Genomic DNA, 26,746 nt, shown 5'->3' on the forward strand with positions numbered 1-26,746 from the left:
TTAAATCGATATCAATCTACTATCTGTGTCTATATTTGTTCTTCATGAGATTAAGTGCTAAATCCCCACTTTTAAAAAGGTGAATTGTCAAGAATGGCAGTAATTTAGTGCGGTTTAAGGCAGACTAAAAATGATTAGGTAATTTGGTTAAATGTAGCCTACTGTATCCACGGCATTTTGCCAGTTAGAAATACATGCTCGGATTTAATATTATTTTAAGGTAGAATTAAATGAACTACTCAGCATTTTGTTCGAGTACCCCCTTTTGTCACCTCACGTACCCCAGTTTGGGAACCACTGCTTTACACCACTGATAACTGTATATACACACACACTCACGGGCCACTTTATTAGGTACCAACTGCTAATTAACGGCAATATCAGGCAATCACAAGGCAGCAACTCAATACATTTAGGCAGGTAGACATGTGCTGTGTCCGAAATCACATACTGTATAGTATGTACTACATTTTGTTTGAAACTTACTCTGCAAGCAATAAAAAATGTTCTATATTAGTATGAATGTGTGTAGTATGAATGAAATTCAGATGAACTACATCCGCCATGTTGTCACTATGGCGTCAGTTGCGTCACTTCATCGCCATTCAAAAATTCTCTTTCATGGCCTTATGGGATAGTAAAGTGTCCATCGAATGCACACTTCAGAATCTCGGTGGACGTAGTAGATCATTTGGGTTCTTTTTGTCTGCTGTTTTTTTGAGTACTATGAATTCAGACATGCTACTCTGTTGTTGTGCTGTTTTTCACATTCTGATTGGGGAAGAAAGGTGATTTAAGTGCCTTTGAACATGCCATGGCTGTTGGGGCCAGGCGGGCTGGTCTGAGTATTTCAGAAACTGCTGATCTACTACGATTTCCATGCATAACCATCTCTAGGGTTTACAGAGAATGGTCTGAAAGAGAGAAAATATCCAGTGAGTGGCAGCTCTGTGGCCAAAAATGTCTTGATGTCAGAGGTCAGAGGAGAATGACCAGGCTAGTTTGAGCTGATAGAAAGGCAACAGTATCTCAAATAAGCACTCGTTACAACCGAGGTCTGCAGAAGAGAATCTCTGAATACACAACACGTTGAACCGTTGAAGCTGATGGGCTACAGCAGCAGAAGACACACTGGTGCAGTTAAGCCAGTTAAGAACAGGAAACTGAGGCTACAAATTGCAAAGGCTCAACAAAATTGGACATACTGTAGCTAGAATGTTCTGGGTAATTGCTAATATGTGATTGCAATGGTGTTCTGAGTTGCTAGGGTGTTGCTAAGGATATCTGGGAGATTGCTTGGATGATTCTAAAGTGTTCAGAGTGATCTGCGTGGTTGCTAGGGTGTTCTGAGAGATTGACTACAAGTCCAAGTTAAAAGAGTCCCTTTTTTTCTCTATGATATTCCGGTCTCTTCCGGTATTCGATGCCTCTGCTTCCATGCAAGTCTATGAGATTTTTTACAAGTGCATACAATCATAAAAAGTTGCATGATGAAGTGTAATGCGTGTTAAGGGTTTGCTGAAATCTTAGCAAAGACTCATATAAATAAAACCTCACCAGAAGATCTGCGCAAAGACTCAAGGAACAGATGGAGGCACAAGCAGGTGTTAATCACATGCATGAACACCCAGACATCTGCTGAATGACCCGGCAAATCAAGAAGAACTCTTCAATAACCAGAAGACACACACCACACAGACTTTGTGACAGGTGACTGAAAAAACCCGTGAACTGCACTGCTCTCTGTTAAACACACACAAGCTCTAATCTCACTGAGATGTAACATGCAGCCAACAGAGGCTTCAGACCACCCTCTGCATTTCCTGTATATGTCCCTTTTTCCTCCATCTACCACTTCTGAGATGCATGGCTTAACAGCAGAAGCAATTAAAGCTCATTTTAAAATAAGCTAGTTAAGATTGTCCCAGTTTGATCTGCAGCTCCACACCAAAACAACTCAACTATCATTCCAACACACTCACTGCATAAAAAAAAAACAAAAAAACACATTATTTGGAAAATACCAAAAGCTAAAAAGATAAAAATGTGTGTATTGAATGGGGGGAAAAAAATATCTTTGAAAAAGACACCCGAAAGAGGGAGAAAAAAAATTAAAAATAAACCAAAGCTGACTTGTTTAGAGTTTCCTTTCAAAATGCATCAGTTCACAGAAGTAAAATAGGTTGACTGGCCAAGATACTCAGATTTTCCTGCAATCAAAGGATCTCAATATGAACTCAATCATCAATATTTGTCTCATTTGTGCATCATTGCTTAATTTCTGCTGAGGAAATTTAGGAGGAACATCTGAGACATATCAGTCAGAAACTTATTTTATTATCATTGGGATACTATTATAGTCTTTATAAATATTTAGATTTTTTTTTAATTTTATATACTCTATTGTAATTTTATGTTAAGTTTTCATAAATTTGTTGTAGGTTTTTGTCATTACTAATATATACGTGTGTGTGTGTGTGTGTGTGTGTGTGTGTGTGTGTGTGTGTGTGTGTGTGTGTGTGTGTGTGTGTGTGAGAGAGTTTTTATTAAAGTGTTTGTTCACCCAAAAATGAAAATTCTGTTATTAATTATTAATAACATTCATCTTCGGAACACAAATTAAGATTTTTTTATGAAATCCGATGGTCAGTGAGGCCTGCATTGACAGCAAGATAATTAACACTTTCAAACACCCAGAAAGCTACTAAAGACATATTTAAAACAGTTCATGTGACTATACTCTAAAAAATGCTGGGTTAAAAACAACCCAAGTTGGGTTGAAAATGGACAAACCCAGCAATTGGGTTGTTTTAACCCAGCGGTAGGGTTAAATGTTTGCCCAACCTGCTGGGTAGTTTTATTGAACTCAACTATTGTTTAAAAATTGCTGTATTGCTTAATTAAAATTAACCCAAAGTATGTTGGAAATTAACATTTATTAATGTTCTATGAATATTTATTAAACAATAAACATTTATTAAATTTCTTATTAATAAATGTATATTAATAACTATTAAACTATTAAATTTATATTAATAAAATATTAAAGCTTATTAATAAACATTCACCTTTTGTATATTATTGGTGCCTCTAATTGCATCTGGTTTTTAATTTCCCAACTATTGTGGGTTCATTTTAAGCTAGCCATATAGCAATTTTTAAACAATAGTTGGTTTAAATAAAACTACCCAGTAGGTTGGGCAAATATTTAACCCAACCGCTGGGTTAAAACAACCCAATCGCTGGGTTTGTCCATTTTCAACCCAACTTGGGTTGTTTTTAACCCAGCATTTTTTAGAGTGTACAGTTGTTCAACCTTAATGTTATAAAGCGACGAGAATACTTTTTGTGCACCAAAGTCTAAAGTCGCCCTTCACTAGATATTGTTGAATAAAGTCATTATTTAGTTATTTTGTGTACATAATTGACAAAAATTGTGTAAATATAACACATTAGTGTGTAGAAAATGGGCAGGAATAACACATAGTTGAGTTAAAAGTAACACAAAATGTGTTGTCCTTAACTTGACACACAGGTTAAGATATAACACAGGTTGTGTTGTTTTTAACACATCTGTATTTAAACGTACATTTTCAATATATTTTTTTATATTTTTCTTTTCTTTTCTTTTCTTGTATTGTTTTTTTTTTTTATGGCTTTAGTTTTAATTTTAGTTTACTATAATAACCCTGATCAAGTACTTTTTTCCCCTGGATGGACCAAGAGACCAAGATTTATTTACCTGATATCACAGTGACAAGAGTCTAAACTATTGTGCGACTCATTATTGATCATATTCAGGCAATTCATTAGAGTGCCACTTCCTCACAAGTCACACTGCATGAACTATGAACCAAATGATTACTGGTAAATAATTATACAAGTGCAATAAGGACACTCTTAATGAATGCACTGAGAGTTTTACAGAACTTGAAAGTGCTGGTTATGTAATGACAGACTACTGTCACGTAATAGAGTCACAGGCAAAACAGATAAAAGAGTAGAAAATGTTCTAAGATCAGCTCCTGCCCCTTATACACACACTTATAAAACACCTGCTTAACCTAACAGCCATTCAGGGAAATGGCTCAAAGAGACCTTATGAATCACTTCTAAAACAAGACAAGCATAAAATGCACAAAACAAAACAAAAACCATACTTGATTCAAGATGTTGTGCAATTTCAGCCATACTGAAAAAGTTAAAGTGGTTAAAGTAGTATTATAATCCTGTTAATAAAATAGCATACAGAAAAAGTAAAGCAAGTGTCAAATGAATGAATGAATTAATTGAATTGAATTGGTTAGTGGATTGTGTTCATGTGATAAAGTAGACCTGTGATTACACTTTTAAGATACCTGTGTCCACAATGAAAAAAACTAAATGTACAAATGAAAAACTAGGACATTATGTCATGCTGACATCACATGGCACAATGTGGAAGGAGAATGCAGAAAACTAGACCAGGTGTTGTTTAATAAAAACTGCTGAGATGAACTCCTGCTGATATTACTCAACATACCGTCAGCTGACCAAACCACACAAACAGTGTCAATAGAGGCCCATTCCAGTACAAACACAATGGTTAGATCCACACCAGAAGAAACACATGCAAAATGAGTAAAGAAGCAAATATTCAAAATGTTCCCAGATGACAGTTCTTTGAGTCACAACAGGTCAATGTTTAATTAGAGTTTTAATTTTCCTGCAGTATGTGTGAAGATTGCAAAACTAGCATTCAGAGACACCAGAATGAGTCAATGCAATAAGAACTGTCCACATATACTGGAGTCACAACAGTGATCCTAACCACACGTTTAGATGATTTCCAACAGCACTTTTAACAAAGTTGTGTTAAAGGAAAACTTATTAAAACTCTTACATTGGAAAGACATGTCAACCTGCAGGACAATACTATGAAAAACATTAAAATACAGCTTAAACTTACTCAGTGAATGTGTGGGTGGGAGAGAAGAACATAATGCTGACCATTAACACCATAGCGAACAAAAGTTGAGAATTTTTATTTTTTTTATTTCTTTAAATTCATTTGGAAATAAAGCAATTTATGTTAACATGAACAGTACAAACACTACCACTCAAAAGATTAGGGTTGGTAAGTGTTTTCAGTGTTTTTGAATTAAGTCTCTTAAACTAACCAACCATCCTAAAGGTGGGGGAGCATCATGCTGTGGGGATGTTTTGCAGTTGCAGGGACTGGGGAACTGTCCATCATAAATGTACTCCGAATGGCTCCGGGGGGTTAATAAAGGCCTTCTGAAGTGAAGCGATGCATTTGTGTGAGAAAAATATCTATATTTAACACATTACAAAGTAAAATATCTAGCTTTCGCCAGACCGCCTTCCGTATTCAACTTACAAAAAAACAGAACTGGCTTCAAGTTAACCAAGTTAAGCTTTTTCTGTAAGTTGAATAGGGAAGGTGTAGGATGTAGCTTTTTGAACTGCAAGAGTTTTACACTTTCTTAGGAAGCACTTCATAACTTGTTAATTTTAATTTATTTTTTTATTTTTTTATTTATTTTTTAACACAAACGCATCGCTTCGCTTCAGAAGGCCTTTATTAACTTACCGGAGCTGTGTGGAGTACGTTTATGATGGATGGATGTGGATGGAAGCAGTTTATTGAGAAGGTGGGAATAAATATTTTCCACAACTGACTGCAAACTGACATTCAGATCTGCCTCAATTCAGTTAGCAACGCCCATTTTCCTATGATCCAATCAATTCCCGAAAGATGAAATCAAATCCAGCCCAATATTTTTCCTTCATTCCTAAGGCCGTTTCACTCAGATATGTCACACAAGGGAAGAAAATACTTTCGCAACTTCTATTTCATGCCGACTTTAATGAAAACCTAGTCCAGAGTGCTCAGGACCTCAGACTGGGCGAAGGTTCACCTTCCAACAGGACAATGAGAATGAGCACAAAGCTAAGACAACACAAAAGTGGCCTTAGAGACCTGAAAATGGCTGTCAACCAATGGTCCCCATCCAACCTGAAAGAGTTTAAGAGACCCTACACGGTTTAAACATCAGAACTACACTCTAAAAAATGCTGGGTTAAAAAAACCCAAGCTGGGTTAAATATGGACAAACCCAGCAGGCTGGGTTAAAGGGCACCTATTATGCCCTCTTTCACATGATGTAATAGAAGTCTCTGGTCTGGTCAAGTTTCAGCTTAAAATACCCCACAAATTTGCCCCTATTTGGGGGTGAGCAAAAACATGCCTTTTACTACATTAATATATTGCTGGCTAAAAAAATAAATCCAAAATTGGTTGAAAAAAAATGGCTGGGTAAAAACAACCCAATCCTGGTTTTATCCATATTTAACCTAGCAGTTTTTAGAGTGCAAATGAATTATTTTATTTAATCAGTTATTTAACACAATCTAATGAATAATTAAAGATTAAAAAAATACTTTCCGAATAACTGTTGTTAATTATATAAAGGGCCTAGTAAGTAACGCTGCATGATCAATCGTTAAAAGATCGCAATCACTATTCAAACACCCACAAAATCTTATCCCTAAAAAGACGACAACAATTGTATCAAAGATCGTATAAATAAAGATTGTATCAATTACACCATTACACCAGTAGGTGGTGACAAATGACCGTTAAAAATATTTATCATTGAATGATTCATTCAGGAGATTAGCTCAAAAACGCTGATCTATTCAGTAGTGTAACAAGAGAAGTCGTTATGAGTGTCATTGAATCATTCATTCAAAAAAGAAAAAGTATTATATATATATATATATATAATTATTTATTTATTTATTTATTTATTTTTTAATAGACTGAAACAATTAACATTTTGTAAGAACCTTTAGTAATTTTGTTTAGTTGTCTATTCAGAACCATGGGATTCTACTAGTAAGGCTAAGTACATAAAATAATCCTCTCTAATTTATTAAGAGGTACATTTGATTGCATATTTAACAAAAAAGTGCACAGACGCTACTAATGCTCCCATTCCAGTTCATACATACTATTTATTTTCTAAAGAGGCATTCCAATAACCATTCAAAACCTTCTGAATGAAGATGCTGAATGCCATCGAAGGGAACTCTACTGTTGAGCAACCACATACAAGCTCTATGTAGGGAGCCTTTTTTAAAATGTCATTGAGCATCAAGTTTTAGAAGTGGTCAGCAGACGTGTTCAGTCTGCTTCCTCGTTCGTGCTCTCACACCATCTGCTTGGCAGACTATCAGGTCACCGTAGTGATCGAGAGGAAAGGCGGGTTGCTAGGTAATTTGGGGTCCCAGAAGGAGAATATCACACATCAGAAAGGACATAAACGTCACATGGGCTTAATGTGAAAGGTCTCGCAAATTGCAGGGCTTTTCATGGAGATCAGAGGATTCTCTAACCAATATTAAGAGCCTGTGTGTTTTCACGCTGAGGATTACAGGTAGACAAGCCACTTTGATACATACAGGTGCAATACAGAGAACAAAGCAGCTACAATTGCAAATGATTCCTTGTGAAGCTACACAAATATCAGAGCCAATGATATCCAGAATCAGGGGTGTAGTTTGTGGGGGGATGGGAGGTAACCCCCCCAATATTCAAATGCTTCAGTTACAACCCCCCCAATATTTCAACATAAAAATCACCATAGATCAGATGAAAAATATGTAGAATTAATTTATTTTGAAGCAATAATTTCGTTTCTATTCAAATATTAGTTTGTCATAATAAATTAGAGAAAAAAATACTCCCCCTCCATTGAACCGATTGGTAACGTCCAACCAATGCGCGTCGCACTTTCCCCAAAACAACGCGAGTGGCGCTCTACTGTTTGAATGAGAGAGTACGGCTAGCTCAAAAAATGAAGAGAACCGCTGCCCAGCCGACTATATTAAACTGCTGGTCAAAGAGGGACGTTAAAAAATTGCAATTCAGCTATAGCTAACAGTGTAACTGCAACCAGTTACCAAAACAGCCGTCTGTTTTGTTAGTTCATATTTTAATAGTGTCTGTATTTATCAATGACAAAAGTATTCACATCAGTGTTTGTTTTCTTCCTAAATTAATCCGACTTTTGAACGAATTGGCTGAATGAACGATTTAAGTGACTGACTCAATAAAAAAAGCGAATCGCTGCCGCCGACTGGTGGTTTCAATATTTAACATAATTTCTTTCTTTTTAGAATCACAGTTATGTTAGAATTTGATGAATGATTATACATGAATTTCAGATAGATAGATAGATAGATAGATAGATAGATAGATAGATAGATAGATAGATAGATAGATAGATAGATAGATAGATAGATAGATAGATAGATAGATAGATAGATAGATAGATAGATAGATAGATAGATAGATAGATAGATAGATAGATAGATAGATAGATAGATAGATAGATAGATAGATTAGATAGATAGATTAGATAGATAGATAGATAGATAGATAGATAGATAGATAGATAGATAGATAGATAGATAGATAGATTAGATAGATAGATAGATAGATAGATAGATAGATAGATAGATAGATAGATAGATAGATAGATAGATATAGATCAACCCCCCCCAATGTTGAAACCAAATCTACGCCCTTGTCCAGAATACACAAATACAAGATATCCACATCAGTCACGTAATTCATATCATGTATGAACAGATTGTAGTACACGTATCTGAAAGTATTTGACCATGATTAATATTTGAAAGTGATGGCATAGATTTTCATTAAATAACAGCTGAAATTTCATTCTGCTCCTCAGACAAATCGTTTTGTATGACCAATCGCATTGACTACCGCTTGTTTATTTATTTGCTTGATAATCCCTGATATTACTCTGATTTCTTGAAAACAGCAGTTTGAACATTCTCCAAAACCCCTCCTTTTGTGTTCCACAGAAGAAAAAGTCATATCAGTTTAGGACGACATGAGGGAGAGTAAATAAACAGCAGAATTTTCATTTCTGAGTGAACTATCCCTTTAAATGTGATAGTAAAAAGAGGGTGTGTTTGGGAGATTATGTCGGTATGAGTCGACTGTGTTAACAAACCGTTTCCTGCCACCGCTATCAACCTCAGCTTGACATGTAAATGTTTTTATGGAAGGCTGTAGCGCTGACTGACACACATATATGGACATATCTGAGGGACAGCTGTTGTGCTTCAATAAAACTCATTTCACATAATACACTTTACACTATCACAAACTATAACTCTAAAAACAATACAAACAACAGTGGAAATAACACCTATCCAAAAAAATGTTTATTCAGTTCACAGCGCAGCAAATAAAAAAATAACTAGCCTCCGCACCTTTAACCAGCATGACAACAGACAACCGGCTCTCAAGGTCTTTCAATAAAACCCTGATGTCTCTCTTTCTCTTTCTCTCTCTCTCACACACACACACACACACACACACACACACACACACACACACACACACACACACACACACACACACACACACACACACACACACACACACACACACACACACACACACACACACACACACACACACACACACACACACACACACACACACACACACAGATCTTTATACCACACTTGGCACTTGAGTTAAGAAAGAAATAGAAAAACATGCATTTCACTTACACGACTGCTCTCTTTGAAAAGTTTAAAACTCATCCACTTTGGCATGACGACTTATCTGTCCTTCTTCTATGACTATCTGTGCTTTCTCTCTCTCTCTCTCCTCCCTCCCTCTGTTTCTCTCTCTCTAAAGCGTCTCTGATTGGTTTAGTTCAGCGTTCAGCAGTGCAGCTCTTCTCATGCATGAACGCCAGAACACTTTGGCTGTCTGTATTTGTCTTTGTCGTCCACCTGTCCTCATGCCTGTATGTTAAGGTGACAGGAAATTGCATAAACGTAACCACTATGTTAGCCAATGAGTAATCAGTCTAACTTTTCGGATTCAAATTAGACCAAGCTATAACTGACTTAAAGTTATGTCCAGTTTTAAAGATTAGATGACTAACTTGTAAAACTAGTCTAAGCAGATTATGCAACGGCCACAGATTACTAGTTCAGTGGACAAAATATTATTGAATTTTATATATATGAATTTAAAAAATGGGGATAATAATTTTGTATACACTAAAAAATACTGTGTTGGCTGAAAAAACAAAAACAACAGTTTGCATCAATTTCAGTTATGACAACTTTGAGTGAATTTACATTCCACCAACAAGCTACATTGAGTTAGAGTAACTTGATTTGTAGCATAAACAATTTTTTTAAAGTTGATTACTCAACAAAAATTAAGTTGTTCCAACTACCAGAATTGTAGCCCTGGAACCAATTAATCTTTTCTATTTCAGTTAAAATCAAAAGCTATCATATCACATGCTAACATAATGTTTTTAAAATGTATATTTAATAAACTAGTAAGATTTTTTTTTTGTCACTGGCATTAGCTTATAGAGTCAGTAGTATTTACCTTCATGTATCTACTCTTCAGCACAATGATAACCACAAAAACTTCAACATTACAGAAACACTTTTAAAATGTCAAGCATAACGTTTAAATGTCAAGCAGAAATTTGAGTTTATTTTACAAACAATATTAAGTCGATGTAATGATCAACATTATTATGTCAACAGAACTCAACAAAACAATGTGTGCAACTTAAGTTTTGGTAACACTTTAGAATAACTCACGCTATGAAGCATTAGTTAAGCATTAGTAAATAGTTAATTCATCATTTATAAAACATTAATAGACATTAGTAAGCCATTTATGAATACAGCTATAAATGCGTTGTTCTTGATTTATAAGCATATCTATAATGAGTTTAATAATTGTATTTTCATACTTTATTAATGATCAATTTATCATTTTTAAATTATGTATTACATGATTCACAAAGCAGTAATTTAGGAGTTGTCAGTGGTTCATAAGATCATTTAGGAAGTGTAAGTAAATGATTAATAAAATATTTAAATGTACATTTATGCATCTTATTATTTAGACATATAGTATTAGTTACTCAGTGTGTTAATAAATGCTTTATTAACATATTCCTAGTGTCAAAACTACCTCAGTACTAACTTTAAAAATTAGAGAACAGCAGTGCAGAAGATCACTGAACCTTTAAATCTCATTTATAAAAGCTTTACAAAGCATAAATAGTCCTCACTTTAGATGAGCTCACAAAAATAGTTAACTGACAACTTCTAAATGTTTTATAATTACCTGAATTAATCATGAATTGCAGTAGGAATATGTGTTAATAAAACATTTATTAGCACACTAAGTAACTATTACTATGTGTCTAAATAATAAGATGTATAAATGAATGTTTAAATAATTTATTAATCATTTACTTAAACTTACTAAATGAACTACTGACAACTCCTAAATAACTGGTTTGCAAATAATGTAATACTTAATTTAGAAATAATAAATTGATTATTAGTAAAGTATGAAAATACAATTATTAAACACATTATAGATATGCTTATAAATCAAGAATAAAGCAATTATAGCTGTATTTATAAACTACTTACTAATGTATATTAATGCTTTATAAGTGATTAATTAACTATTAACTAATGCTTAACTAATGCTTCATAGTGTGCAGTTATTATAAAGTGTTACCAAAGTTTTAGTTTAAACAATAAAATAGAATTTAACTTGCACAAATGTATTTATTTAAACTGTTATTTCAATTAATAATGAATTATCATGATGTTTGTAAAACTGACCGTAAACACCACAACACTGTTAAAAAATAGTAAATAGTAACCAAATAGCACACAGATCAAACAGTATAACAAAATTATGCCCCAAAAAAACCCCATTACAACAACATCCAATTTTCATATCATTGTATTCACAAACTAAATATACTGTACAAATTAATTATTAATAGATTGAATAGATCAGTAATTAAAATAGATCTTTACTATCACTAACTATGGCTTATTATTTAGGATCTTATCTAATTTTTATCACAAAGTATGTGCTTTCTGCAAATGTAATTGTTTCAAGTGTAATCGTTTAGTTTTTAAACTTTTAAAATTGTGTGCAAAATAATGTTCAAGTCCTTGTTATATGATGCATACCGTACGAGCAGTATTACTTTAATTTGACATGAATAGTTAGTTTGTGACTTCTTTGAAACCCACAACATATGGTTTAAATCACAACGTAAGAATGGCTGCTTGAATCTTGTTGTTGGGAGTGAATTAAATCAAAGACACATGGATTGTCTACTAAAAAAAAACTTTCTAGAATCATATTTGCTTTTAGAATAATTCCATGGCCATGGGACAAAAATATATATTCTAATGAATGTTTTTTTTTTTTGTTTTTTTTTTTTTTATGGGCTAAACACAGTTTCATCTTTAAGATGAAGCCAGCAAGAAATATTAAATGGTGTGTGATGGTCTTGTGACATGCGTTCAGCACTGAGCTGTACGGATAAAAGCATCATTATGCAGTATGATGAATGTGATTTCCGCAGTGTACAGTAATACACAGCCCCTGAGCTGTTGTGAGTGAATGAAGGAAACTCTTATTCCAGAGAGATGCACACCACACACACTGTGTCCTTAGCTCACATCAGCCTGAAAACAACAGAACTGACTCCAGCTCAATACTGCACAGGAACATTAAAGAAACCTGTGTGGAAACCGTTTTGAGGTACCAGCAGTGCAGAAAACATGCTGTCGCTTTAAAGGGCTTTCAAAATCCGAACAAAATAACCATTTACAAACACACAACAAGCTGAACCCTGACCACAAGACCAACAGACAGTCGGGCTTGTAAAAGACAATAAACAGGCAGCAATAGAAACAGTGTCTCACTCAATGTGTGTGTATGTGCGTGAATGTGTCATTGTTCTATTTTTAAAAAATGTGTTTCAAATGAGGCCAAAACTGGGATGTGCAAAACTACACATTTATTAAATCAACATTGGGTCTAGTCAGTGGGTTGTCTGAATGACTAGAAGGTCTTAAGAAAGCCCTGTATGACAAGGATAGTTTAGGGTCATTTTCAGCATACACCAATCTAATGATTTTTTTAGCGACATATCGATGCCAAGCAAAGTCTTTTTTTCCCTCACAAAACTGGTACTTTAACCCTCCTAGACTGTTGTACTTTTACTGTTCACAAACTTTTGATCTAATTGACCTTTCCTAAGTTGCTAAATAATTGTGCTTGGCTGGATTTTATTTAAATTTATTTATTTATTTTTAAAGGAAAAATACTAATTTCCAGGAAACAATAAAAGTATGTTCTTTTACTATGATTTGTATAAGCAAATAAGAAATCTTTTGAAACTTCACTACAGTAAAATTTGATAATAAAAAAAATCTACACTTCTTTAAATTGAAACATTTAGAAATCATTATCAGTCATCAGTCACTTCGGTAAAGTTGGTTTTATATTCGCACATTCGGACATCCGTATTCAATAGCCTTGTTAATCACACTACATTGGACATTCAGTGGACATTCACAAGTAAATATGCTATTAAAACAATACTTGCCTATTTTGATCGACTGTGAAAAATGTTGTAAGTTGACAATTGTTGGTTGACAATATCATGTCGCTGCTTAAAATTCGCAAACATTAATTTATTGCACATTTATTGGAAAGTCTGAATTTATCAGAAGTCCAAAATGTTTGAATATAAAACCAACTTTACCGAAGTTCATCAGTTGTGTACTGAGTCACATCAATGCCATCTGCTTAAAAACACAAGAAAAAAGAAAAAAGAAAGAAAGAAAACTAACAGAACTTCATGTCAGGTCAAAATGGCAATAATGACCAGTAGATGGCTGAAGTGTTCTTTGCTTTTACCAACTGTTTAAGAATTATAGATTTGATGTTTTGAACATTTGCATACTCATTTGAACATTATCCATCAATATTATTATTCATCAAAGTTTAGGCTTTATTTTTCTTTAATCATCTTGAAGTATCAGTTTTGCAGTGATGCTTACAGTTATTTATATATAATATAATTTCACATAGTACTACACATATATACTATGCATATCTATATATCTATATATCTATATCTATATCTCTATCTCTATCTCTCATATATATATATATATATACATAAAATAAATAAATAAAAAATGATTAATTAATTAATTAAATAAAAATAATATATATATATTATTTTTTATTTAATTAATTAATTAATTAATTTTTTATTTATTTATTTATTTATGTATATATATAAATATAGATATGCATAGTATATATGTGTAGTACTATGTGAAATATATATATATATATATATATATTGATGATGTGATGGACACTGATGATGTGTCCAAAGTTGTGCATCAGAAGATGTTTCTGTAAACTGGAAAATGCTTAAAATACTAACTTGATGAGATTGACTTGGTTTTAATAAATAGAACATTAATTACATAGTTAATGTAAAAATACAAAATTGAACAGAATTGTATTTGGGTTTTTTTCTTTGTTAATGTAATGTTCATTTAATGAGGAAAATGTGACAACGTTAAAAGTAACGGACATGAATTTAAATTTGATTTATAAAAAAAATAAAAAAACTGACGGCATTGTTTGCCTCCTCATTTAAGAACACAACTGCACTGCACTGATAAATAAATAAATATAAATAAATACATATATAAATATATATAAATATACATATATCGTTCACAAAACTTTAACTTTAAAGTTTCAATGGGGAACACAATACTTCTGTGAAATAACACAAAGTTTCTTGGGGTAACGCAGTAGTTTTGCGAGCAAATGGAACGTTGGGGATCACAAACGTTTTGTGCTAGAATGCAAAGTTTCTTGGAGGAAAGCAATACAGTAGGTCAGTTTTGACCGCAAACAGCCAAGGTGTGGCTTTTTGTTTGATCACTCTAACTCAATAAATTAAGTGTTTTTTTTTTTTTTTTTCTCAGATTGCATTTCTAAAGAAACCACCACATTTTAACCACTCAGATTGAGGAAACCATTAAAGGGGTGGTTACATGCGATCTCACTTTTTTAACTTTAGTTAGTGTGTAATGTTGCTGCTTGAGCATAAACAGTATCTGCAAAGTTACAGCGCTGAAAGTTCAGTGCAAACGGAGATATTGTCTTTTAAAGTTATGGCATTTTATTGCCTACAAAAATGGCTGGTTTGGACTACAACGAGCTTCTTCCCGGGTTGGTGACATCATAAACCCTTGCTATTAACATAAACACTGCCCCCGGGAACACGCAACAAAGTGGGCGAGGCCATGTGGCGCAGCATAATGAAAGCGGAAGAGTTGTTTACACCGAACACGAACTGCACGACGCGACGCATCAAAAGATATAGAACCCATTATAATCTGTGATATTTTCTACACTGGATGCGGCGCTGAAGAAGCTTCCAGAATCTACAACAGTTCAATGCTGGATTTACACAAAGACTTTTACTGAAAGATGAAGCAGTTCCTACTTTAAAAGCAGAAGCTGCTGTTTATTGTCTTAAAACTGTAAGTACATTTTATTGTTTGTAACTTACATGTCTTTTAAACATAATGTTATAGTTCTGTTGCTATTTTTAATGCATCTAGGACATATACAAAGAGCAACTCGTTTTTGCTAGCCAGTTAGCTAAATTCTAGTGCAACAAACATTAACAAACTTCTATGTTCATAGACAAACTGTTGTTCATGCTATAAATTAAAAGATACCTTTACAAAAATGCGACTACTCAGGCATGTATTTACTACAGGAAAGCTTTAATCAGGATAAAACTGTATATTGAAAGCTAACAAACAGCAGTGACAGCATATCTAAACACTTTGACACAAATACTAAATGAAATACCATTCATATACATCCTTCAAAAGCCGCGATTGCAGAGGTTCTGCTTTATCCTCTTCATCTGGGTCTGATTCGGCTCAATTTGATACAGCAATATAGGCGCTTTTATTTACTTTCCACCTAAGCGCGTAATAACGGATGGTAAGGGGCGTGGCGTTTCCAGACGCTTCAGCGAATCACGATAGACTGGGCCAGTTACCAACCTGCCAACCAATCTGAGCACATTGCGTATGTTGGAGGGAGTGGATTCATAGAAGCAGGAAGTCAAACGAGCCGTTCATATGACAGTGGAAACAGAGGTGTAGAATAGAGATAAAATATATGATAAATACAGCGTTTTCAAAAAAACGAAGCACTAAGACATGTTATACTGTGCCCCAAAAACACAATCAAGCCTAGAAAAAAAACACGTAACCCCCCCTTTAAACAAATTTAAAGAGGATGAGAGAGTTTTAGCATGCTGACAGTCTAAATCCAAACTAACAAACAAACAAACAAACAAACAAACAAAAAAATCTAGAAAAACTCAACTGTCAAGCACAAGTAATAATTGTTTTTTGGATGTCTATTCAAGTAGTCAACCATCATGACCCGTCCCAAAACACCTTACTGCATTACGAGACTCCACTGGCTCATTATAAAGTAGTGTCACCCACACACTAATAAGTTCTGGTGCTTCCTCTCACAAAAGTGCAGAGCATTGTCAACAGTGTAAGTGCATTACACAGAGTACTTTAAGATCCAAACAGGATCTTCTGCCCTTAAAGGAAAGATACTCCTTCAAACAGAGTCAAGAGTTGGTAAAACTCTTGAAAAACATGTTCTTCTCAAGCAAGTCACAGTGATGTGGTCATCTCCAAACCAATCATACCTCACAACACAAACACGCACAACTCATAAAACAAAACAATCCATTATGAAACTGCCTAAAACACAAGCACAAACACATGTTGTTAGGAGGACACGTGTTAAATGTGTCTTACTTTGATTTGATAGGGCGCCTCATAGTTCCTATGAGGACTGAATCCAGCACACAGTTTGAAGAGACTTTTCATGGCTGTACATGACTGTCTAACACATCTGTTTACTCATGACCGCTGTACTCATCATCTGTGCTGGAGCATGACAGCCCCTGCTCCATAACTAAAGCAAGGAAACCCTGTGTGACATACACCTGTCAATCACTGATCACCTGACACTTTTCAGGGCGGAGTCTGGAGTTTGGGTCTTATTTTTAGTAGAAAGAGATGCTGGATTTGGAATCAAATACTAGCATACTACTCTTACTATAATATTTTTACCATATTTATTAAGGTATTAGTATGCTAGAATGCAGTTCTGAATTCAGCAATAGTGTCCAACAGTTGTGTTATGGAAGAAAAAAAAAAAAAAAGATTTTTTATGATAACTTATCAAACCTAAGACAGACTCTTTGTGAGCTCCAAGGTTGTTAATCGATTGTTTAAGCTTTTATTGAAGCCATCTGTTTGCATTTTTCAAACTTTTCAAAAAATAAATACTGTTTAAAAACTACATTACCCATAATGCTGTGCAGAAAATTCCATCAATCAGAGAGTTATGAGTCAAAAGAGCTTGCAGGGTACAGCCACTCCCATGATGCACCACAAATGATGTAATCGAGTTGGTCTCTCTCTACGCTCTCAAAATACTTAAAACCTTGTATATACACTGTATATATACATACTTTGCAATGAACTTAAAATATATTGTTTCTATAGATATAATCAACAACTTTGAATCATTACTTTTATACTTCATCATTTTTTAATTCGATTGTGTCATTCGCAATGCTTCATGGGATTGTAATTCTTTCCGTCATTAAAGCCATTATGTACACAGTCTTGTACCTTTGTCATCTTTTCTGATTTTCGAATACTTTATTGCTTCAAATAAAATGTTAATAAAATGTTTGTAATGTTGTGCTTCACCAGTAGCTCTGGCCTGGTTCATGGCTTATAATGCTTTAACAAAGACTTTCTGAAATCCCTGTAGGAAAGATGAATAATAGCTTAATTCAGCACTCTATAGGCTTTCACTGAAATGTTTAGAATAGCATACTTACTAAATACTCACTCTACTTTTACCGTATACAGAATATATACAGTTGCGGGAAAAAGCATGTGAACCACTTGCAGAATCTGTGAAAATGTGAAAAATTAAAGAAAAAAGAGAAATCATACAAAATGCATGCTATTTTTTATTTAGTACTGTCCTGAGTAAGATATTTTACATAAAAGATGTTTATATATAGTCAACAAGAAAAACAATAGCTGAATTTATTGAAATAACCACATTCAAAAAAATTGGGAATCATTGGTTCTTCATACTGTGTGTGGTTACATGGATGATCTATGACTGTTTTTTTGTTTTGTGATGGTTGTTCATGAGTCTCTTGTTTGTCCTGAGCAGTTAAACTGAGCTCTGTTCTTCAGAAAAATACTCCAGGTCCTGCAAATTCTTCAGTTTTCAAGGATTTTTCTGCATATAGGACAATTGAAGGACTCAAACACAACTATTAAAAAAGGTTCAAACATTTTTTTTTTTTTTTTTCATTTAGTAATGCCCTGCAGAAGCAACAGAAGAGACTTGCATGTTTCCCAGAAGACAGATTAAATACAATTTACCTTGATCTTCAAATTCATTGTTTCAAAAAAAAAAAATGTTTGAACCTTTTTTAATAGTTGTGTTTGAGTCCCTCAGTTGTCCTCAGTGTGAAAAGACGGATCTCAAAATCATTCAGTCACTGCTGGAAAGGGTTAAAATATGCAAAAGATGCTGGAAAACTGAAGAATTTGCAGGACCTGGAGTATTTTTCGGAAGAACAGAGCTCAGTTTAACTGCTCAGGACAAACAAGGGACTCATGAACAACCATCACAAAACAAACAGTCGAAGATCATCAGGTAACCACACAAAGTATTAAGAATCAAGGGTTCCCAAACTTTTGAATGGGGTAATTTTAATAAATTCAGCTATTTTTTTGTCTTGTGGACTATATGTAAAAAATATTTTATGTAAAATATCTTACTCAGGACAGTACTAATTAAAAAAAAATCTCTAAATAAAAAAAAATCTCTCTTATTTTGTTAAAATTATTCACATTTTCACAGATTCTGCAAGGGGTTCACATACTTTTTCTTGCAACTGTATAATGTGCACAGTATGTAAATTTGCCTCTAAAGAATGCCTAAATGACTCGAGGTTTGGCTAGTTATCACGTCTCCGTTAGCACCTGATGGTAAATGTTCCCCTGTGTGCCGTCTTTGATGGGATAGTCCAATGACTACAGTGCACCTGAGATTAGTGTAGAAGCGAGAGCAGCTCCAGAGGTCAGAGGTCAGATCTGTGTGTTTGTACCTTGTCACTGTCCATAGTGTTCTGTGAGGTTCTAGATGCGATGGAGATGGTGTCCGGCTGACTGCTGCCATCTCCCTGACTGTCGGCATCCTCACCAGTGTCCCTGCAACCAAACACACAAATAAAAGTTCCTGTTAGTCAAATGCCATTGTTGTGTAAATGTACCCTTAAGCCCCGCCCATATCTGTTTTTTTTTTTTGGATAAAGATACAGATACAGATATTGGCTTCGCTGCAAACCCTTAGTTCCTATGTACAAATTTCAATTAGCAAAAGCAGTTTACATGAAGAGAGACAATATGGCAAATGTTTTCAAATGAACAAAGGCTCCTGTAACATCATGCATCCATAGTTATGAATCCTCATGGATGTAGTGTTTCGTCTCAGTCATTCTACAGATTGAATTTACATTAGTCACTAATGTCATTTACATTAAGTCACTTAGCAGATGCTTTTATCCAAAGTGACATATTTGAGAACAACAACAACAACAACAAAAAAGCAGAATAACTGCAGTATCTTTTTAGAACCATTATGAGAGCTGAGATTATGATTAAATGATTGAATTTAGTGTTTTATTTTTAGGATTGATGTATTGTATGCAATAGTAAAGTGTGCCTGACCTCTTGCTGTTGTTGCGGGGTTTGGCTGGTGCTTTGGGCATGTGGATGGGTTCCTTTAGCGCCCCCTTCAGGTGAATGATTCTCTCCTGGATGACCTCTCGGATGTTTTTAATCCATTCTTGCTTCACCTCAATACTGGACGCCTGAACAGTCATGCACATTTTAAACAGAAGATCTAAGTTCGAAATGTAAGATCTGAGTTATCAAAATCTTTGTTCATAAGCAGTTTCACAGATTGGAACATGTTTACAAATACTTACTATTCTAAAAAATAATTGATTCATTATTAAATCAGTAATAGAACAGAGAGCATAATTTACCTTGAGGACCGTCTTGTTGTCAGATGAGGGTGTGCGTCCCACCCACAGGGCAAATTTACACGGGTCTCCCTCCACATGTTCTGTCACCCCTAATTCAGATGTCTGCAAACACATAAAAAGCAGAACATCACACAAAGATATTTAAATAAATTCAGTATTGATGGAAAACATGTTAAAAAGCATTAAAGTATGGAGTATTAAAGAGTGAGATAACCTAAATGTGAACTTAAGTGAATGCGGAACGCTAATAAATGTGTCTGACAAAATTGAAAGCATTTCCATACTGAATCTTAAGTAGAGGCTTAAATGGTGTTTGTGAGACAAATCCAGATGACCGGAAGAAAAACCGAAGGCACATCTGGCTCTGTTCACAGGCATATTGAACACAGTGAGAGGGGTGACAAACGCCCCATCTGGTCCACACACCTGTGCTGGCTGCTTCCAGGTATGTGTGGAAACACTTAACAGAGTTACACAATGTGGTAAAACAGATGGGAAATGTAAAACTCAAACATAACTGTGTTCATGTGTGCACTAACTGACCTTCCCATGGGGCTCTCCTTTCGTTTATGTCATTGCAATAATCTGAACCAGGACTCAAAAAGGATTTTTTAATTTATTTTATTTAGTTTTTTTTTTCTGTCTTTGTCAGCTCAGATTTGTTCTGATTGCACTGGCTATATTTTCATTGAACCCATCATTTTCATTTCATTTCAAACTATTTTTGTGTCAAAAATTATTCCAAGAAAATCAATGTTTTTATTCAGCAAGGATGCATTAAATTGATCAAAAGTGAAATTAAAGACAAAATTATTAAGCAGCACAACTGTTTTCAACATTGATAATAATAAGACATATTTTCTTGAGCGGCAAATCAGCTTATTAGAATGATTTGGGAATGATCATGTGACACTGAAGACATGAGTAATGATGCTAAAAGTAAATTGCATTGTAAACTACAGTGGGTACGGAAAGTATTCAGACCCCCTTAAATTTGTCACTCTTTGTTATATTGCAGCTATTTGCTAAAATCATTTAAGTTCATTTTTTTCCCTCATTAATGTACACACAGCACCCCATATTGACAGAAAAAAACAGAATTGTTGTCATTTTTGCAGATTTATTAAAAAAGAAAAACTGAAATATCACATGGCCCTAAGTATTCAGACCCTTTGCTCAGTATTTAGTAGAAGCACCCTTTTGATCTAATACAGCCATGAGTCTTTTTGGGAAAGATGCAACAAGTTTTTCTCTGCCATTCCTCCTTGCAGATCCTCTCCAGTTCTGTCAGGTTGGATGGAAACGTTGGTGGACAGCCATTTTTAGTTCTGTCCAGAGACGCTCAATTGGGTTTAAGTCAGGGCTCTGGCTGGGCCATTCAAGAACAGTCACAGAGTTGTTGTGAAGCCATTCCTTCGTTATTTTAGCTGTGTGCTTAGGGTCATTGTCTTGTTGGAAGGTAAACCTTCGGCCCAGTCTGAGGTCCTCAGCACTCTGGAGAAGGTTTTCGTCCAGGATATCCCTGTACTTGGCCGAATTTATCTTTCCCTTGATTGCAACCAGTCGTCCTGTCCCTGCAGCTGAAAAACACTACCACAGCATGATGCTGCCACCACCATGCTTCACTGTTGGGATTGTATTGGACAGGTGATGAGCAGTGCCTGGTTTTCTCCACACATAACGCTTAGCATTAAGGCCAAAAAGTTCTATCTAAGTCTCATCAGACCAGAGAATCTTATTTCTCACCATCTTGGAGTCCTTCAGGTGTTTTTTAGCAAACTCCATGCAGGCTTTCATGTGTCTTGCACTGAGGAGAGGCTTCCGTCGGGACACTCTGCCATAAAGCCCCGACTGGTGGAGGGCTGCAGTGATGGTCTGACTTTCTACAACTTTCTCCCATCTCCCGACTGCATCTCTGGAGCTCAGCCACAGTGATCTTTGGGTCAACAATTCTGTGTTTTTCTGTCAATATGGGGTGCTGTGTGTACATTAATGAGGAAAAAAAATTAACTTAAATGATTTTAGCAAATGGCTGCAAGAGTGAAAAATTTAAGGGGGTCTGAATACTTTCCATACCCACTGTATATTCAACTAGAAAACGGTTGAATTGTAATACTATTTCTCAGTATTACTAATTTTGCTGGATTTCTGACCAAGTAAATGCAACCTTTGTGAGCAAACACACCGCAAGTGACTTCTCTTTAAAACTTTAAAACATCTTACTGATCCCAAACTTTTGAATTGTAGTGTATATGATAAATGGATGTAAACTGTAGTGACTGAGCACTGACCCAAGCAAGTGACCATCATCTGAGCCACACTTACTGTTGAGCCCTGTGTGAAGTGATAATGTGTGTGTGTAGACAGAGTGATATAACCAGTACCAGTAGTTTGTTCTTGTAGATGTATTTGGATCGTCCCGCAGAGTCTTTGATTTCTTTGCTGAAGATGAGGGAGATCTCAAAGAGGAAGAGGTGGCGGTCTCGGCCCTTACGGATCAGTGATTTGGGGTCCCACACCTGGAAGGTGTCCTGCAGGATGAGTTCACCCTGAACGTCCAGATTCTCATCAAAACCTGACGTGGGACAGAGGGCAGAAAACATTGTGTCAGAGGTTTAAGGCTTATTTAAGCATATCAGTAGAAAGGACAACAACTGTGTGATTGTGTGTATTCAGTGGTGTTGTACCCTCCAGCATGCTGACGTGCATGGCGTCGTTGGCTCTCTTCGGCACACTCAGCATGACCTCCAGTCCATCTTTAATTTCACCTTTGCCTTCTTCACAGCAGGACAGCAGCTCCTGTAAGCACACATACTGTACTGCACTGAACACCACACCTGATCTTCTCATCAGAGCAATGCCTGGGAAACACACTGTACCTTAAGCAGCAGCTGGTATTTGGTGATCCTCTGCACAGGTTTAATGAGGTATGATGATATAGAGTTGGCCAGACCATGTCTCTTCTGAATATCCTGTTCAGAACAGACAGAAAGATTCTCTCAACTATTCTCTCACTGTGGTAAATGTAACAGTGACACTTGTTCAGTGACTCACTGAGTCCATCTACTGGTCAATTCATAGTGCTCTGCTGAACATGCATAAGGTCATTTCAATTTCAATTTGATTTCATTTTACTTCATTTCAATAATATTAAAAAACCCAACACACAGGCAAATTGCAGAAGATAAAAAAAGACACAACATTTTTGGAGTTAATTCAATTAGACATATACGCATGTGCTTCCACTTTAAAACATTTAAATTTTCGACTATTTCCATGAAATACATTCAAGTTACGTGTCAAAACCTACTGTACACACCCCAGCATACAGTAAATTCTCCCAATAAATTATTTACTAAAGCATCTACCTTAACAAACCACTGGTAATTATGACAGAAATCAAGCATTGGCTACTGCATGCATGATTTATGGCAGAAAGCGTGCAAAGAGCCATCACTCATTTCAGTTCATCGGAATCTCAAAAAGTTCTGTTATAATCAGTGAAGCTGACTATATAACCCCGGGTTATCGTCATTCTAAACACCCCTTTTAACCCCGGGTAAAGGAGCGTTTCACACTTGTAATTTAGATGCGGGGTTAGCACCCCTTTTTACCCAGGGTTATGAAACCCTGCTGTGGAACAGTTTAAGAGCCGCTTTTGCGGTGTTAACTCTGCATTACGGTGCCAAACCCAGGATTCCGTTTACCTGGGGTTTAGAATGACCCAGGGTTAACTATTTAAAGTGTGAGAAGCCCCAATCAATTTCTTTTATTTACATAATATCTACACTTTGTTTGTTATAACGAGTGGATTCACAAGCGTTCAGAACTCAGCTTTGAACAGAAAGTAATATTAAATATTACAAAGTAATATTTCATATATTTATTAGTTTTAACAAAGTTATTTTTAGTTTGTTAGAATCTCAGCTCACAGATGACGTGGTCGTTGAGCGCCCTCAGGTGACTGTTATGATTAAATTAGAATGAATAAGCTACCTACAGATGATTAATTTGAAATATTTTGCTGTTGCTGTTTTCATACTTCTGTAATATTTTTCAGGTAATATTAAATTACGGAAAGAACTATGAGTTTCAGTTTGTGGTGTATTTTTGTAGGTTTTATAGGTTTTCAAAGTAACTTGAATGTAAAGTAATTAGTAATCTGATTACTTTTTACATGCAGTAATCAGTAATGTAATCAAATTACAGTTTTAATGTAGTAATTTGTAATTTGTAGTGGATTACTTTTTTGAGTAACTTACCCAACACTGATTATTACAGAGAAAACTGATCCTAGACCAGCCGTTATAGGCAGCAGGCATTGTTTTGAGTGAGAACATTCCGCTAGTCTCAAGTCTGTGGCTTTGCCTATGAAATTAGTTGAATGATTTAGAAAACCGATGTGTACTTACGTCAAAAAAACTCCCAGCATGCTCCAGGATGAGCTGACTGGAATCTGGTTTGTTTTTGCAGTACGTCACATAAATATTAAACTTATCAGCCTGGAACACAAACACATAAGCTTAAATTTAGCATATCAAAGACAAACAAATAAATCTTCCATATATAATTCCAGTGAATATTCACAATGTTCATCGACCAACAGAATGTCTGTTCTAATTCTTGCTCTGTTAAAAACCATTTAGCTGGTCTTGAAAGTTTTAAGTCTGTCCTAATAATTGGTGCATATGAGCAGCAATGAAGTAAAATGAATGAATGAATGAATTAATGAGGTTATACATTATTTAAAGTTATCAATGTTACAGTCTAATTATACAAATAAGTACTGATTCTGAGTAATATTAATTAACAAACACATACATACTAGGGCTAGGGTTTGGTTTAGGGTTATTTGCTTATTACACATAATTTATTTATTTAAATAAATACATATATACATACACAGTTTTATATACATTTTTTTATTGAACTCTTCACCAATAAATGTATGTGCACAGCAACATAAATCGTTTCCTGAAAAAATGTGATAACATGCAAGTGAAAAACACTCACCCATGTAACAAAGCAATGCCCCACATCCTCGGGTAACTGCTCATAATTGATCAGCTCTTTCACGAATATACTACAACACAAACAAAACAACATACAAATGAATCATAATCACTACATTTCCATATCATAATTTGCATATGTATAATTTTTGAAAGCATAATATTCACGTCTTTCATCTGCAGATAAATATGAAAACTGTGTATATGCTGATGGCTTATGGCTTAATAATGTCATTATTATTTGATTTAACCCCTGTAAAATCTGCCTAACCCATCTAAAAAAAGACATTCCCAAAGTAAATTGCATGCTGTTCTTGAACCATTTGGAGTATATGCATGGTTTTGGTCTCTTTTGACTGTATGTGTACTGTGGGCGCCAGGCGGTACGCTGGAACACTAACAGGTTAATGAATTAAAAAACTCACTTATTGTGGAAGTCATAAATCTCCTGAATGTTTCCGAAAATGATGTGCTCCTTGTTGGCAATCCCTGAAGGAATTTCCTCTACACCGTTGGTCATCTCCCACAAATATGTCTATTAAACAAAATAACACAGGAATTTAATATTTACAATCATTGGAATGCAATATGTACAGTTCATGCACAGTACAGTAAAGACCTTTAGCATCCTACAGGCATAATATTTTGAAATAAAGAAGTTTGATTTACTATGCAGAAAAACCCCCATCCCCAGTACACTGAACACTGAAGTTAGCCAATCAAAATCAAGGTGATTTACATAGAAAAGACTTAAAGGTAGAGTAGGAAAAATATTTAGTTATTTATTATGACTTATTATCATAAATAAAACTGAAACACTTACCTCTAAACATTCATGTAAGTCCCTCACATAAGCCTTTTCTGTCTGTAACAGCTCTGCTATAATAAACCTGCAACAACACAAGCCAGATATGGATTATAAGTGTCTGATCTTGTGAAGTGTGTGTGGAAGCACTGGCTGGGGGCTGCGTGTGATCACTTACTCTTTCTTCCGGGCTGATTTCCTCTTTTCCTCGTTCACCTCGTGGTTGGGGTCACGCAGTTTGACCTCTGGGTCAGTTAGACTGGCTGGAATGATATCCAACTCCAGATCCTTATTATCCTGAAATGCACACACAATCAGAAAAAAAAGAAGAAAAAAAATCCATATTATTGTTAATTTTAATAAGGTAAGGTGTTGCTGGGAAGGTGGCATAAGTGCAGTACCTCAGAGCTGATGCCCAGCGCTTTCTCCAGACTGCAGCGGTATTTGCCCATGCGCAGGGAGAAGTCTCTGTAACGCTTGTCCACTGCCGTCACACACTTCTTCAGCTCGGTGACGTGCATGTGTCCCTTCTCCACAAAATTATCTGCCAGCTGGATCAACATCTTCACTTTCTCCTTAGTTTGCTGCATCACACATGAACATTATGCATGTGAGTGTGTGGTTTGATCATTTATGCACAACATAAGTCATCACGTAGAGAAACAACATGCATCTATAAATGTCCCTCAGAGAATTACTTGTTTGAAGAGTTCATGTGGCAGTATGTGACACACATTAGAGACTAATATGAAACGGAAAAGAAAGATGTGAGGGGAAGTGTTTGT

The 26,746-nt window shown here is 35.2% G+C and overlaps 1 protein-coding gene across 7 annotated transcripts in view; it reads right to left on the bottom strand.

Annotated features, from left to right (window-relative positions):
* kalrna (kalirin RhoGEF kinase a) overlaps positions 1–26,746 on the bottom strand; it is a 296,510-nt gene that overhangs the window by 64,792 nt on the left and 204,972 nt on the right. For all 7 annotated transcript variants that reach the window (XM_067410582.1, XM_067410577.1, XM_067410579.1 and 4 more), the window contains 12 exons: positions 26,363–26,545; positions 26,140–26,258; positions 25,980–26,046; positions 25,582–25,691; positions 25,158–25,227; positions 24,557–24,646; positions 23,024–23,116; positions 22,832–22,943; positions 22,529–22,719; positions 20,145–20,246; positions 19,825–19,967; positions 19,203–19,305 (listed from right to left, as the gene is read on the bottom strand). In XM_067410582.1, the coding sequence (XP_067266683.1) occupies positions 19,203–19,305; positions 19,825–19,967; positions 20,145–20,246; positions 22,529–22,719; positions 22,832–22,943; positions 23,024–23,116; positions 24,557–24,646; positions 25,158–25,227; positions 25,582–25,691; positions 25,980–26,046; positions 26,140–26,258; positions 26,363–26,545 (1,383 nt within the window). The remainder of the gene's footprint in view (positions 1–19,202; positions 19,306–19,824; positions 19,968–20,144; positions 20,247–22,528; positions 22,720–22,831; positions 22,944–23,023; positions 23,117–24,556; positions 24,647–25,157; positions 25,228–25,581; positions 25,692–25,979; positions 26,047–26,139; positions 26,259–26,362; positions 26,546–26,746) is intronic.

This window comes from Chanodichthys erythropterus, chromosome 14 (assembly GCF_024489055.1).
Source record: "Chanodichthys erythropterus isolate Z2021 chromosome 14, ASM2448905v1, whole genome shotgun sequence".
Lineage (NCBI taxonomy): Eukaryota > Metazoa > Chordata > Actinopteri > Cypriniformes > Xenocyprididae > Chanodichthys > Chanodichthys erythropterus.